The sequence below is a fragment of the Suncus etruscus genome, chromosome 6 (assembly GCF_024139225.1).
Source record: "Suncus etruscus isolate mSunEtr1 chromosome 6, mSunEtr1.pri.cur, whole genome shotgun sequence".
NCBI classification, from domain to species: Eukaryota; Metazoa; Chordata; class Mammalia; order Eulipotyphla; family Soricidae; genus Suncus; species Suncus etruscus.
The window spans coordinates 51,588,403-51,603,897 of NC_064853.1; the positions used below are offsets into that span (position 1 = coordinate 51,588,403).

At 44.5% G+C, this 15,495-nt stretch overlaps 1 protein-coding gene across 1 annotated transcript in view; it reads right to left on the reverse strand.

Moving 5' to 3' along the window:
* The window catches only part of MAN1C1 (mannosidase alpha class 1C member 1), a 163,338-nt gene that overhangs the window by 85,910 nt on the left and 61,933 nt on the right, over positions 1-15,495 (reverse strand). The window contains exon 2 of the mRNA XM_049774753.1: positions 12,339-12,435. Coding sequence (XP_049630710.1) covers positions 12,339-12,435 — 97 coding nt within the window. The remainder of the gene's footprint in view (positions 1-12,338; positions 12,436-15,495) is intronic.

Below are 15,495 nucleotides of genomic sequence, written 5' to 3' on the forward strand. Positions count from 1 at the left end.
CTGCCTCATATCCTCAGGGTTTTTATTCCCTCCCTCCAGTGGCTGAACCACAGACTGTGAGGAGATGGTCAGTGGAGCTGTCCAGCTTTGTAACCTGAAGGAGGAGGCAAAAATCATAGCTCTAATTTTTGGGACCCAGGAGAGCCTAGCTTTGTTGTCTGAGGGACATTTTTATACTTACATCTAGATATGGACATGGTTCATATCCCAGGAGTTCAAGGCCCTTCAGATGAAACCACATTACAGCAGAAAAAAAGGACCCATTGTTGGATTCAGGCAACAATAGGAGAGGAGGCTTTCCCAAATCACTCCTTATGGCATCCTCTAAAACTGGGGGACTGGGGTCACTATCAGGCAACCCCTGTCTTCAGTACTCATGAATCTGTTCTCCTTAGTTTGAGAAAAACAGGTCACTAGCACAGCTTAATTTCCAATTATTATTGTTATTAGCCTAATGCAAGGAAGAGGAACTAATGCTCCAGGGCTAAGCACAACAGCCTCCTTTTCAATCAATACACACATAAGGACCCTTTTTCTGCCATTTATCAGCACCTCTTGATGTCTGTAAAGCACTTTGGGGCCTGACATCATGCTGATGATGTATGAGACAGATTCAGAGGGAAGTCTTGGCCTGCAGGGTCTTTATAGTCCCTGAGTCAAAAGAAACCAGAGCTTTGGAGACAAACATGCCTGGGTTTTAACTGCTGCTCTGCCTCTTACAGGTTAGGGCAGGTCTCTTTTCCTTTCAGAGTCTCAGATTCCTTCTCAAAATGACACCTGCTACAAACAGGCACTACACAAAATAAACAAAACTCTCAAGAAGATGCTTGCACAAACAGGAGGGCCCTCTGTGCAGCACCATTCCAAGTGATGCTGAGAGACAGCAGAGCAGAGCTGGCAGGTGGGTGGGCCAGCTTTTGTGACAGAATGAGAAGGGAGAAAATCCAGTCCATCAAGGAAGAACAGCTGTGGGCTGGGGGAAGGGACCCTTGACTGGTGAGAAAAAATTCCTGGGGCCATGCCTCCTTAAATAATATTGAAAACCCAGGGGCCAGAGCAGTGGCACAAGTGGTAGGGTGTTTGCCTTGCACGTACTAACCTAGGACAGACTGTGGTTTGATCCCCCAAGCCAGGAGTGATTTCTTTTTTTTTTTTTTTTTTTTTTTTTGTGGTTTTTGGGTCACACCCGGCAGTGCTCAGGGGTTATTCCTGGCTCTAGGCTCAGAAATTGCTCCTGGCAAGCACGGGGGACCATATGGGACGCCGGGATTCGAACCAATGACCACCTGCATGAAAGGCAAACGCCTTACCTCCATGCTATCTCTCTGGCCCCTAGGAGTGATTTCTGATCACATAGCTAGGAGTAACTCCTGAGCTTCACCAGATATGGCCCAAGAAAAGAAAGAAAAGAAAAGAAAAGAAAAGAAAAGAAAAGAAAAGAAAAGAAAAGAAGGAAGGAAGGAGGAAAGAAAACAAAAAAAAACAAGAAAGAAAGAAAGAAAAGAAAAGAAAGAAGAAAGAAAGAAAGAAGAAAGAAAGAAAAGAAAGAAAAAAGAAAAAAAAGAAAGAAAGAAAGAAGAAGAAAGAAAAAAAAAGAAGAAAAGAAAGAAAGAAAGAAAGAAAGAAAAAGAAAGAAAGAAAGAAAAGAAAGAAAAAAAGGAAAGAAGGAAGAAGGAAGGAGAAGGAAGGAAGGAAGGAAAGGAAGAAAAGAAAGAAGAAAAGAAGGAAAGAAGGAAGAAGAAAGAAGGAAAGAAGAAAGAAAGAAAGAAAAGAAAGAAAAGAAAAGAAAAGAAAAGAAAAGAAAAGAAAAGAAAAGAAAAGAAAAATTAAAAAACCAGAGTCAGAGAGGTAGAGAGGGGAAAGCACTGGCCTAGCATGTGGCTGATCCTGATTCTATCCCTGTTACCACCTGTGATCCCTGAGCACTGCCCGTTATGGCTCCAAAACAAAACAGATTCCTTTTAATAGTTGCATTATTATAAAGATGATATAATCTAGACTAGATTCATGATTATGTTCATTACTGCTTCTGATTTAATAACTTTATTTGGCTTTGAAGTCATACCTGGCAGGATTCAGGGATTACTCACATGTCTGTCTTCAGAAGGGATCACTCAGTAGGAATGGGAGCCATATGGGGTGTCAGGAAGCTAATCAAGGTCAACTGAATGTTAGGCAAGTATCCAGACCACTATACTATCTCTCCAGTTCCTATTCTCTGGTTTTAAAAGAAAATTCCTTTGTGAGCTCTGGGCACTATGGTCCATGGAGAGATCAGCCTTGTTCGGGATTATCTGAGGGTGCTTAGTGAAGTACTCAGTCTCTTCCCTCTAAGTTAACTACTCTTGACCCATCTGTGTGTCAACATTCTAGCTGGCACAGTACATGGCTGCTGATGCTCCTGCCTGGAGCAAAGATGGAGCTAATGTTCCTCAGAATATATACTTGAGCAAATCTGGTGCCCAAAATCTGTCCATTCTCAGAAGACTCTTCTCAAATGCCACCATCTTTGTGATCCCCTATTAATGTAGTGTGAGGAACTTCATGAAAATGTGACAATAGTTTCAGGAATATGTTCTGAGACAGACCTCTTGGGTGGCAGTGTGGCAGGGGCACGTGCCCTATAGGCAGCAATAGTACATGTCATTGCCTGGTCTTTAATGAGGTCATTATTATTTGTTCATTATGTGCTCTATTCCCCCCTCTCAAAATCTAGCCCAGAGCCTGGAGTACAGTAGCCACCAATATAGCACAGTGATTTCCTAGAGTTATAATTCTATAACTCTAGGGTCTAGAGTGATAATACAGTGGGTAAGGTGCTTTCCTTGCACACAGTTGGCAAGGTTCAATCCCTGACACTCCATATGATCCCCCAAGCCCACCAGGAGTGATCCCAGGTAAGTAAACCCTGAGAACCACTGGTTGTGGCTCAAAAACAAATAAGAAATAACTATAACTCTCTACCATCCCACTTGCTATTAGCTACATGTTGTAAAACTATATACAAAGACAGTTCAGGGAAACTGCTATTTTGGGAACACTATTATTTGGGGGAACAGAGTTCGCCTGCTAGTAGTGAGAAACAGGCAAGGGGCTCTACCAAGACAGCTCCTTCCCGCCTACTTCTAATCAATTACTTGGACATCAGTGGGTATGACTACAGTAATTATCCTCACTTGGTCTATTCCCAGAATTCAAAGTTATTGGGAAGAAAATGCAATTGTACTTCATACAATCATAAAAAAGATACACATAAACACATATAACCCATAAGAGTTGTGAATTTCAAACCACCTTTCAACTTGATGAAAAGGAAAACAAACTTGTGTATTAGCTCCAAATTGTGCTGACAGCACACTTCCAGGTCTCTTTGTCTGCCTCAAGGCACTCTTCAGAATTTTTCCACAATTCCTATTGATCCCTGCATAGTTCTCATGCCAACGTTTATGCTTCAGAGAGCAGTCCTTGGAGGAGTGGGGAACCAAACTGCCTGTTTGGAGGCAGTAGGAGAGAAATCCTGGTCCACACTTTGTCTCTGGGTCCACACACCCTCTGTAGATTCACTGACTCAAGCTACACTTCCACCTTCACCAGGGAGCCAGGGAACTGAGTATCAATGGTATCTGGTTCTCACCAGCCTTGTAGCCCACACAAAGGAGTCCAAATATCTATAATCTTGGGGCTAGAGAGATGGCATGGAGGTAGGGTGTTTGCCTTGCATGTAGAAGGACGGTGGTTCGGATCCCGGCATCCCATATGGTCCCCTAAGCCTGCCAGGAGTGGTTTCTGAGTGTAGAGCTAGGAGTGGCCCCTGAGCACTGCCAGGTATGACCCCCCCCCAAAAAAAAAGAAACCCAACAAAATAAATACCTACAATCTCATAAAAAATCTTTACAGGCTTTATGAAATGAAAACTTTTCCACACAAAAACTGTCCATTACAATTCACAAATAGTAGTGTTGTTCGTAAGAGTAGAAATAATCCAAGAGTCATATAAAGGTAAAAGAATATATACCAAGACAAAGGAAAATTACTTGATAAAGAGGAGTGAAGTACTGATACAGGTTTTATTATAAGTATCCTGAAAATAGCAAGTTTTATGTAAAGCAACTAGTCACAAAGCATCAGATATAAGGTTCCTTTCCATGACACTCAGACTAGGCAAACAAAAGAATGGAAAGTAGATTAGTGGTTGGATAGGGCTGGTATGGGAGGAGGGTTGGTGACAAAGGGGGAATGGCTTAATAAGTCTGAGGTTTCCTTTGGGGATGATGAAAATGTTTGTGGTAATGCTTGTAAACAGAATATAATGAAATCCATTAAAGGCCAGAAAGAGAGCTTAATGGGTGGGAGTGCAGGCTCTGCATGCCTAGATTCCATGCCTAGCAACTCTTGGTACTTTGAGTACTTCTCAGAAGCAGGCCCCAAAGGATGCACTGGAAGTAACCCCTGAGCACTACCTGGTAAGGTCCCCAAACCAAATAAATAAGAAACATTAAACTGTAAACAAATGGAAAGTGCTTATTATTAATGCTATTATTTTGTCCTCTTCAGTGGTGTTTAAGGGTCTGGGGGGTGCTATTAGCCACAATTCTTGGCCTCAAGGTACAGGCCTGATGGTTCAGTACTCCTGGCCCAGCCACTTTGCTTGGGTCCCGTGGTGCTGGTGGGTGAGATGCAGCCAGGGATCAACTGGGGTCTTACACATGCAATTCCCTTGAGCTCTCTTCTTGACTCTAACAAAAAATTTTATAGTAACCTTATTCATAATAACCAAGTATTGGAAACAAACCAGTAACCAATAGGATGGGTAGATACATTTGAAAAAGGACTATAGTCTATGGTTTAATTATAAGGTGGGGAAAACAATGCAAGGCCACATACAATATAATACACAACTCTGAAGCAGATAGAAGTCAAAAGTGAGGGAAATGAGCAGATAGGCCTCTTGCTCAGAAGCACTGAGGGGACTTTTTGGGTCACAGAAGCACTTTCTGATCTGCAGCTGGGTTACAAGAGCAGATCCATATGCACAATTTACTGCACACTTAGGATTTGTGCATTTTACTGTATGTAATTTATATTGTTTCTTTTTTTCTTCTTCAAGTAATGAAAAATAGAAGAGATTCTATTTTACAACCAGGGTTTAAACCTTGTCTGTCAGACTTTAGGTAGGTCTCTGCCCTCTTTACAGTCTGCCTCTCCCTCTTCAAACATCAGAAGATGTCTGGTTTCAAGGAATTCAATAGTGATGACAGTCGATGATGCTGCAAATTCACACACCTAATTGTCACTGAGTTTACATGGAAATTTGGCTAGTGCTTGCCACCAAGGTAGTGCAAAGAGAAGGGGGCTGAATGCCTTGGGCTCTGCCTTGCATCTAAGGAAGGAAAGGACTTTGGAGAGTGGGTGAGAATGTGCAGCCTCTAGGAGAAATTGTCAGATTCCATATGAATTATCTTCTGCATCCCTGGCAGCTTGGTCTGGGAATAGATACCAACTCAAACTAACTCCTAGATTTCAAAATAACCAGCAGCATCCCAAATGGGAAGAAAAGGGAAGAGGCAAGAAAAGAGGAAGGAAAGAAAGAAGGGAAGGAGGTTGGAAGGAGAGAAAGAGAGAGGAAAAAGGCAAAGAGATAAATCAGCATAGAAGCCAAGAGTGAGAAAGAAAAATCAGCATAGGGACCAGGCAGGCATCTCAGAGAATTGGGGTGCTGAAGACAGGCCCAAAGGAGGGCGCCGGCTCCTGTGATTGCTGGCGCCAGGACTGGGACAGGCACCCAGGCACCTAATTTCAAGTTCTCTTTTTACAACACCCTGCTATATTTTCAAGAGAAATAAATTGTGCTCTGTGCTAGTGGGAAGCCTTTTAAACAAAAAAGAGAAAGAAAATGGCACGATGCATCTTAATTAGAAGTGGCTTGGGAAACAAATCTTCGTGGGGAGGAATGGTTGGAGTGGCCAGGAGGAGAGTGAACAGCCAGCAGCAGGCTGGGTGAGAGGTGAGCTCTTCGCTTGAATAAGCATCCTGCTTGAACTGAAGAATTTCAGAAGGTGGCCTAAGAATTGTGAGTGTGCTGCTAGAGACACCCAGGAGACCAGTAGGAGAATCTGACCAGCAACTGCTGGTTCTGCTTGCTGTTCACATACAGGGGTTGATACTTTAATGTTGTTACCCCCACTGGTATTAGAGGCCAGCCTGCCAGCAACTGGTGCTTTGAATCCAGTTCTTCTGTGCTCTGATCAACCCTGGATTCTGAATGGAGCTGTCAGGGATCCTCAAATGTGGGGCTCCTGGGAAGGCTTGCTCACTGCCAGTTAGCTTGACCTTGTCTAGCCAAGAATTTGCAACATTACCACTTGCTGGGCTAATGACAACTCTTTCCAAAAACAGACGCAATGCCTGATCAGAGTATGTGTCATACCTGCCCAAATCAGTGACAATGCCTGACATTGATTTGTCAAGAACTATGGACATTTTGATGTTATGTTTTTATGGGGAAAAAAGCCAAAGTTCAAAAAAGTGAACAAGCTATTTTCAGTCATATAAGTGACAGTGTTCTACTACCTAATAAAGTGGAAAAGTGCCTACAGAAAGAATAAATATTCCTCCTTCTGTAAGAATTTATCATGTGTGAAGCACAACACTGGAATTATCTAATTTTGTGCCCTGTTTCCATTTTGTAGATGAAATAAACTGAGGTTCAAACAACTTGGTGACTTGCCTAATTTTATTCAGCTGGTAAATATTAGGGATTTGAACCCAACTGTGTGTCTACAGTCAAAAGTGCTACCTCTCAGATGGGTGAAGACCACATGGATTCTGGAGAAACTGGGGAGGCAGGTGGTTTCATAAACTGATTTTGGCAAAGTGTGCAGTTGCCCAGGCAGCCATACTGGAAGTAACTGTCTCACACACAGAAAGACCATTAAGGTACATGTGTGTGCATGTGTGTGAGTGTGTGTAAGGAGAGAGAGAAGGTGAATGTGTGTGAACATTGCAGAGGACCCTCCTAAGTCACCCACCAAAAAGCAATTGCAAAAATGACACCTTGAGGCCAGGATTTACTCCCTCTTCAACACCACATTTGCTCCGTTTACAAGACAAAGATGATTTTTCTTTCTGCCAAGGCTGAACATTCCCAGCCTGTGATCTGAAAATCATGCTGTGTTCATTTTTGCCTCTTAACTCACCCAAGGCCATAAATCATTCCTTGAAATGGGGATGTGGTTGGCAGTTCTATCGGGGATTCACAAGGCAGAGGCAGAATCCAATTTAGGTATCTCACGGGCCTCCTAGGCCAGCTCGAGCAGGATGCTGCTTTTGGCCATGCAAGTATCACTGTACTCCACAGAGAAGATGCCCAAGAACCAAGTCCGCTGACTCAGCAGGACTGCAGGATCAGTCTGCTGCTAGGAAATCTGCCCTGTGACAGAGGAGGTCAACAGCTGAAGAGGGTGAAGAGAACAAAGCATGGCAGGGCTCTGCCCTTCTCCAGTCAAAGCTTGGACCAGGGGCTAACAGGAAACCAGGGCATGTGATTGTGGGAGTATGGGGGGGTTTACATATATTCTGCTTTATATATTGAGTCAACAACTATGTGCCAGATGTTGTTTTATTCCTGGAAGCATAATTATTCTCACACCTACTTTGCAGCAAATACACTGGCAGGGCCAGCTGCAGGTGAAGCACACATCTCAACTGGATCTACAGAGGATCACAGAGATGCTTGCCCAAGTTCACAGAACTAGGAAGTAGCAGCACTGGGATCAAACCCAGGCTGGTCTGACTCAAACCCCTCTGTTCAAAGCTGAGGACCAGAGGCTTATTTGTCAGTTAGGTGCTTTTTAGGTTATTAGGCAGAGACTAAAAAGAAAAAAAAAAAATCTTAAGCTGGAGCAATAGCACAGAGGTAGGGCATTTACCTTGCATGCAGATGACCCAGGACAGACCCAGGTTCGATCCACAGCAACCCTTATGGTCCACCAAGCCTGTCAGAAACAATTTCTGAGGGCAGAGGAACCAACCCCCTGAGCATGACTCAGTGTGGCCTCAAAACATTAAAGAAAAAAGAAAAAAAACCTTCCTATTCTGGGAGAAGAGAGGAAAAACACAATTTTTCTAAACCCTGAATATTTAACTGAGGTCCAACAACTACAATGCTGCAAGATGTGTGACTACAGCCTGGCTAAAGAAACATGGCTTTCTGAGAGAGGAAATGGAGCGTATGCTGCCCTCCCAAGCCAGACCACTAGTTTCCCATGGCAGCAGGTGTGGTTACTGTTTAGAGAATTTCCAGTCTTGAGGGTGGCCTAGCCTTAACCACCATTGCAATTCAGGCCATCTGACCTTGGCTAATTTTAGAGTGAGTAGTGCAACATATTCAGACCTCCCCTCTCCAGTCAAGAACTCAGTCCTACCATGAATTAACTGTTGCTCTTCCTTGTGTAAGTCCTGTTCCTTCTCAGAGCTCTGTTTCTTCAGCTCTACAGCAGGAGGTCAGACTAGTCTTCAATAGGCTTCTCTGAGGGTGCATTGCATCAGTTCTATGCCCTGTGCTGATTTCCTAATGGCAGCTCAGGATAAAGCTCTCATCATCACTCTGATTTCTTGGGAGCATTAATCTCTTTAAATGCTTAATGTTGGCACCTAGAACCTAAAGGAAGGTGTTCCACTTAACCAGACAACCATACATAGGCAGGACACAGTTAACTCCATGGCCTTGAAACCTAAGGTCCCCCCAGACTCTTCCCTGTTAAAGTCCATTTAAGCTTCTTACTAGTAGGAAATCTACTCTAATCTCTGCTATGGGATCATAAGGGATTGGGAATTCAAAGCAGAAGGGACCAGGACTGGAAAATCCTTGAACCAGTGATGTGGGCCTCTGAGTCCCAGGGTCCCTGAGTCTAGAGCACATCTCAGATGAAGAGAAGCATTTGCTGTCCTAAGGGAATAAATTCTCCTCATTGGAGCTGAGCTCAAAGAATTCTTCCTCCATATCAGGCAGAATGCCCTTCTTGTATATGAACTCACTTAGATTTGTTTGTTTGTTTTTGGGTCACACACCCAGAAATACTCAGGGGTTACTCCTGGATCTGAACTCAGAAATTACTTCTGGTAATGCTTGGGGGACCATATGGGATGCTGGGGATTGAACTTGGGTGGTCTGCATGCAAGGCAAGTGCCTTATCCACTGTACTATTTACTCAACCCCATGAACTCTTAGTCTTATGAAGAAGCTGGAGAGGAGAGAATAGAAAGAGACAGAGAGAGACATACAGAGAGAGAGAAGGTATTAAGGTGTTTATCTAGCATATGATAGAGCCCGAGTTCAATGTTCAGTATCACATCATCTCCCCAGTAACCCCCAAGTGCAAAAGTGAAAATGGTTTCTGAGTATTTCTGGCTATTACCCAAAGTCCCCAACCCTTACTAAAAAAAAAAGAAAAAAGAAAAAGAAAAAGGAGGAAGAAAGAAAAAAATGGTAAAAACAAGCTGCTTAATTCAGATAGTTCACCTCAATTCATCCTCAAAGACAGTCTAGCTTGGACTCACCCCAGACAAGAACCACCCTGCAGTCTCCTAGGATATCTCAAAGTCTTCACCCTCTGAGTCTGTTACCATAAGCATTTCTATCAGGCTCATCCAAGAAGAATTACAGCTACCATCTATTAAGCAGGCTGTATGTGTTAGTCTCCACATATAGGAAATCCAGGTTCAATGCCCAGTACTACATGGTTTCATGAGCACAGAGTTGAGAGTACCCCAAGTATTGCCAAGTTTTATACCCTCCCCCAAACAAAAATACTGGTAGAGTCAAAATTTGATACCTGTCAGTTATTTCAAGCCAGTACAGTAGTAAAGGACTATTCATGTTATCACTGGGATCACCTAGGTTTGCTCAGAACCCAGAACCCAGAAGGGGCCTAGAAAGGGCTTCCAGTATACATGCTGGCAAAGCTGGTAGAATTTTTCTGTTCCAGTTATCTCTGCTTCCCTATCAGTCAGCACCAGACATGGCACCAAACAAGCAGTTGAATGGGAGAGTAATCAATGAAGACCAATTCTCCTTGCCTAGTGTGTGGGTCCCTGCACCTCTTTGTCTCCCAGGAGCCAGTTGCCCTCTGTATTCCTTTGCTGGCTGCAGAAGGTTCTGCTTCACTGCCAGAACTGCTGCTGCACTGTGTGTTGGGTATTCAGGGCCCTGCTGAGGCTGCTTCTGAGAGACAGACAATGCAGGGGGACCTACAAACCTTCACCATGGGCTCACCCAGGGTGGATCCAACCATACTATTTATAATGGAAACCACTAGTCTCCCCTATAAACTTGATATATTCATGTTTGCTTTAGAGAGCGGCCAGTGAGAGGGTCCAGAGTGGTCATGCACCCTAGACTTGGTTATACAGGGTGGGCATAGTAAAGATACACTCATAGCTTCAATGTTTAAAATCCTTTTCATCATTTCTGCCTGGCTACCTATCTGCCAGGATCAGTGGCTAGAAAGGGGCTAAAGGGTTGAGATTTATGTAACAGGTCTGAGGAGTTTTACAAAAGGAAACTGGCTTTGGTCCAATCCCTCCCAAAGTATTTGTTTTCCTGTGAACCACTTGAGCAATAGCTATGGCTGAACCTTGCAGTTTTGGAAATCATCCTTCCTCCAAATTCCAACTCCCTTAATATCTGCAAACTGTAGAGAGGAGAGGGGATGCTTTCTTGTACAAGGCTCTGATATGGACTTGTAGCCAAAGTCTCAACAACTTGGATGAGGGTCATACCAGGAAGTTGTTTCCCCAGGGGTGTTGGGGGAAAGCATGTGTTCTAAGTAGAAAAGCCAGCAGGATCCTAAACTAAAATCCACACAGTTCATAGTCAAAGTTAAAAAGCATCTGTCTCTCTCCCTTCTGACTCTGGAATTGTCCCTAGGAATTTCTCCTAAGACAACATTTTATGCTCCAAGAAGATTGCTGTGGCATCATTTTCAAAGTGAAAACTTGGAAATGACCCTTGTCTAATGTGAAATGGCTAAATGAATTACAGCACAGTCATGCAATGATGGTGACCATTAAAGCATTTTTATAAAAAAATTAAATGAGTTAGGAGAATACAGATAATATAACATTAGGCACAGAGAGAGAAGACACAAAACTGTACTTAAAGGAAGAAAAGGCACAGAAGAAAAGATTAAAAGGAATTGAGCCAAGATGTCTACAGAGGTTGTTTATAGAGCATAATGAGTTTTTGACTTTGGAGGGTGAGGGGAGGTTGCCTCTTTTACATGGCTTTAATATTTTCTTCCCCCCAACTCTGACATTCTCACTATTATTTTAAAAAATGAAAAATTAAAAAAATCCCCAAATTCACACCACCCCCAGTCCCAAGCAGAATGAATGATCTAATTTAGCTAGACAAACTATGTTGCTGATGGCAGAGGGGGAGGAGAGGTCCCATGTCTCTTTTTCTGTCATACAAATACATACGTACAGCTTCTTATAAGGGGTGGGGGTGGGGAAGTGGGGCACACTCCTTGCAAATCTTCCTTTCTAGGATTTTACATTTGACTTAATGCTTTACTTCTGAACTTCAGGAACCTGAGTCTGCAAAGGGTGGGGAATATAGGGTTGCATTTTCATTGCAGGCCCTGAGAATTCTAGCAGGCTTTCTCCAAGGTCTTTTCACAGGAATGAAAATGAAGCTTTTTCTTCAGGCTGAAGAGAGGGAGCACCACTTGGAAAGGCATTAAATTGTTCAATTTGCAGTTAGGCTCCACCCTAGCAGGCACCTTGCACCTCTTCTGAGAGAGGCCTTCAAGGAGACCTGGTTGTTGGAGAGGGCAGAGGCATCAAGCCACACGTGAATCCAGTCTGTGAACACAGGCCTTGAATCAGTCCTGCACTGAGACTACTCTGCTGTGTGAGGTTCACATGGGAGACTCCTTAACATGCCCAACATCATCAGAAACACGTTTGCTTTCTCCAGAAATACCCAAGTTCACAGTAGAGCCATGGTCTAAGAGGGAGTTGACACTCAAACCTCTGTTTCCTTTAGAGTAGCCAAATTTCTCAGAGGACATGTTTCTATCCCTCTTGGGTATCACTCACCTTTGCAAGTCTTTTTCTCTGAGAAATAATATAAGAAGCATGTAAGGCTACAGACAAGCACAGGGTCTCCTCCAAAGCTTGAAGGTTCAGAAGTCTGAACAGCCACAAAGGCCACAAAAGCCACAGACTTGGGAGATCACAGAGAAATAAGGGAGTCATTCCAGGAGGGGAGAAGCTAAAAATGAAATGGTGTTCGGCCACCAGGAGGGTAGAGGGGCTCCACGGTATTCACTCACCAAACATGTTGCCCTCGTAGCCATCCTTCGTGAGTGGCCGGAGCTCATTCTTTCCCATTGCATAGCGCTTGTAGTTCTGCCAGGCAAACTGCATCATCTGCAGGGAGAAGAGTAAGCAGAACCTGAGCATGGTGATCCTCAAGTCATTTGTTGGCCACCTAACTTTGCCCCATGCCCACGATTGGAAACCACATTTAAAAATGAATCTTTCCATCTGTGGACCACAACTTCTCACCATTGCTTCATTCACAGTCAAAGAAAACCCCACACATCCAGTCTCTGCATGGATTTTTTTTTTTTTTTTTTGGATCACACCAGGCAGCGCTCAGGGGTTACTCCTGGCTCTACCACTCAGAAATTGCTCCTGGCAGGCTCGGGAGACCATATGGGATGCCAGAATTCAAACCACCAACCTTCTGTATGCAAGGTGAACACTCTACCTCCATGCTATCACTCCGGCCCCTCTGCATGGATTTTTTTTTTTGCATGAATTTTTTGTTTTATTTTGTTTTTTTTGTTTTGTTTTGTTTTGTTTTTGGGCCACACCCGGCGGTGCTCAGGGGTTACTCCTGGCTGTCTGCTCAGAAATAGCTCCTGGCAGGCACGGGGGACCATATGGGACACCGGGATTCGAACCAACCTCCTTTGGTCCTGGATTTGCTGCTTGCAAGGCAAACACCACTGTACTATCTCTCCGGGCCCTGCATGGATTTTTTTTTAAAGAAACGAGAAGCACAAAGTAAGCCCAAACTCTCCTTTGGGGCCAGTGAGAAAAACCTCCTTTTGCCCCTGCAGCCTTCGCTTTTTTGTTCTGACCTAAAGCAATTCTCTAAAGGGCAGGAAATGGACATTTGGCCTGCCAATTAGAACAGAGCCAGTTAACTCTGTTAGAACATTCCATGGAGCTAGGTATTGCCAACTAACTCCATTTTATAGTGAGAGATGGTCAAAGATATGAGGTAACCTTCTGGGGGACATCAGAACCTTGACTGTGAGCCTTAGATTCTGTCCCTGGGAGTCACCTCATGAGTCTCAACTACTCCAGCACTTGGCTTGATACTCACCTCTATATCCCACCCAGCCATCCCAGACTTCTATCGTCCTTGTTGATCCCTATCTTTTTTTTTTTTTTTGTCTTCCTGGTTCTGATACCTAAGCCTCTTGAAGTCAGAAACTACTCTTGCCCTGCTTCTGTTTCCCCCACAGCACCTAACACAAGCTTGCCTATGTGAGCAATGGTGACTATTTGTTGAGTTTGTCACTCTGTTCTTGATACTTTATAAGTGGTTCTATCCGCACATTGAGAGCACCAGGCAGACCCGGGGTCCCTTTGCTGAACTTGGCACGGAATCCTGGATGACAGCAAAGTGCTCTTTGGCCCCAGCCCTACTGCTCAGGCCACTGGAGTTTCCCTTATTTGCCTTCTGAGGATCCCTTTAACCCTACCTGGCAAGCTACAGGATGGCAGAGGTGGGCACTGGGGCAGGCAGTGGAGAAACAGCTTGAGGACAGGTGGATGAAAGGAAACTGGTCCAAAGAACTCGTGCTTTGGGTCAGAGGCCTGAATCATCACCATACCCCTGCCACCATCTCTGTGGCTCTGATAAGTGACCACCCATCTCTGGCCACCTCAGCTATTGGAGCTCAGAGATGCTTGTAACATGACCTGCTTTGTCACAGTGAGCCAAACCACAAGGGCTGGGGTGGGGCCCAAGCACCTGTGTTCTGACAAGTTCCCATGATGGGCTCTAACAAGATCCTCTGAGAAGTGTGAGCCTGTAAAGACTGTCCCCTGGAACACATCACTCAGGCTTCTCATCTCACTTCCAGCCTCCTGTGACTTCTCTCCTTTTACTTCTCCCACCTGCTTTCCTGCTTTGTGCCACCCCACCCCAGTGTTCTGATCTTCCCCACCTGCATTCTCCATGCTCTTCCAGTGCCAAGGACAAAGCAACCACTCTGGTCCTCAAATCTTGCCAGAGACTCTGCAACCACTCTGGTCCTCAAATCTTGCCAGAGACTCTGCGGACTGAATACTCAATGAAATGGCAGAAGAATCTAGTACCATTTCTTCATATAGTGAGGCTAAAAGACAGGATATGGTGAAGGTAGGTTGGCCAGCAAGGGTCAGTCCAGCTTGTTTGACTCCCAGAGCAGCAGACCCCACTCTGATGCTAGCCTAATACTTGATTTGCCATATGCAAATAATATGTGGCACACATGCAAATGTCATGGTAACACATGCCAAGTCCTGGGCTTGGGCTGGGAGTCCTGGTTCTGTTCCTCTGTTATTTTCTACTTATCTTGAATTGGCAATAACAGAAACTAATTGCTGGGTATGAGTGCTGGAGGGAGACTGCATCCTCCTGAAGTCTCGTCTATCTAGGGGGCCCCTTAATTAAGTCAGTGTGAGGGGAACTGGGAGGGGTATCAGAGGGGAGTGTTGCAGGAGGCTGTTAAAACATAAATAGCAGCAGGAAAGGAGTTGAGGTCAAAGGGGGAGGCTGCATCTTACCCCCAACCCTCCTGCAGAGACAGTGAGAGGAAAGTGGGTGTACAGGAGTAATTAAGAGAATCACAGGTATCTACGTGTTCTCAAAGGAGCTGTCACTGCAGGGACGTGGAGATGTTTGGAACATGGTTGGAACGTGGCCTGTTCTCACAGTCATCAAATCAACAGTGGGGAGTGAAGGCACAAAGAATCCCTCATGTCACTTAAAACTGCATTCAGAAGGCAATTGGAGCTGTTCTCAGTAACTCACACACAGGCGTGCAAGTCCAGACAGACTCTCAAACACCCGCATTTCCCTAGTGCTCTCACAAGTTGACCGAGTGCTGGGTGAGCAGGGGCAAAGCAAAGTCACCCCCTCAGGCAGACCTTCTTTCTTTTCCTAGAACAGCCTGAGAAAGCTCTGGGATATGCTTTCCTTGGCCTCACTGAGAACTTCCCTGACCACAGTTCTTCCTCACTTTCCATTAGAAAGGGCACATCTACACAAAGACCTCTTCACCAGCCAAGCCTAAGTCCTGCCTCCACTCTTTCTTTACATTTGGGGGGTAGGGATGAAGTGTGGAGATTGAACCATCCCTTTCTCTGGTGCAGGAAGCTCTCCAGTAATGCCCAGGAACCACTCCTGGTGACAGTCATATTGCTTGG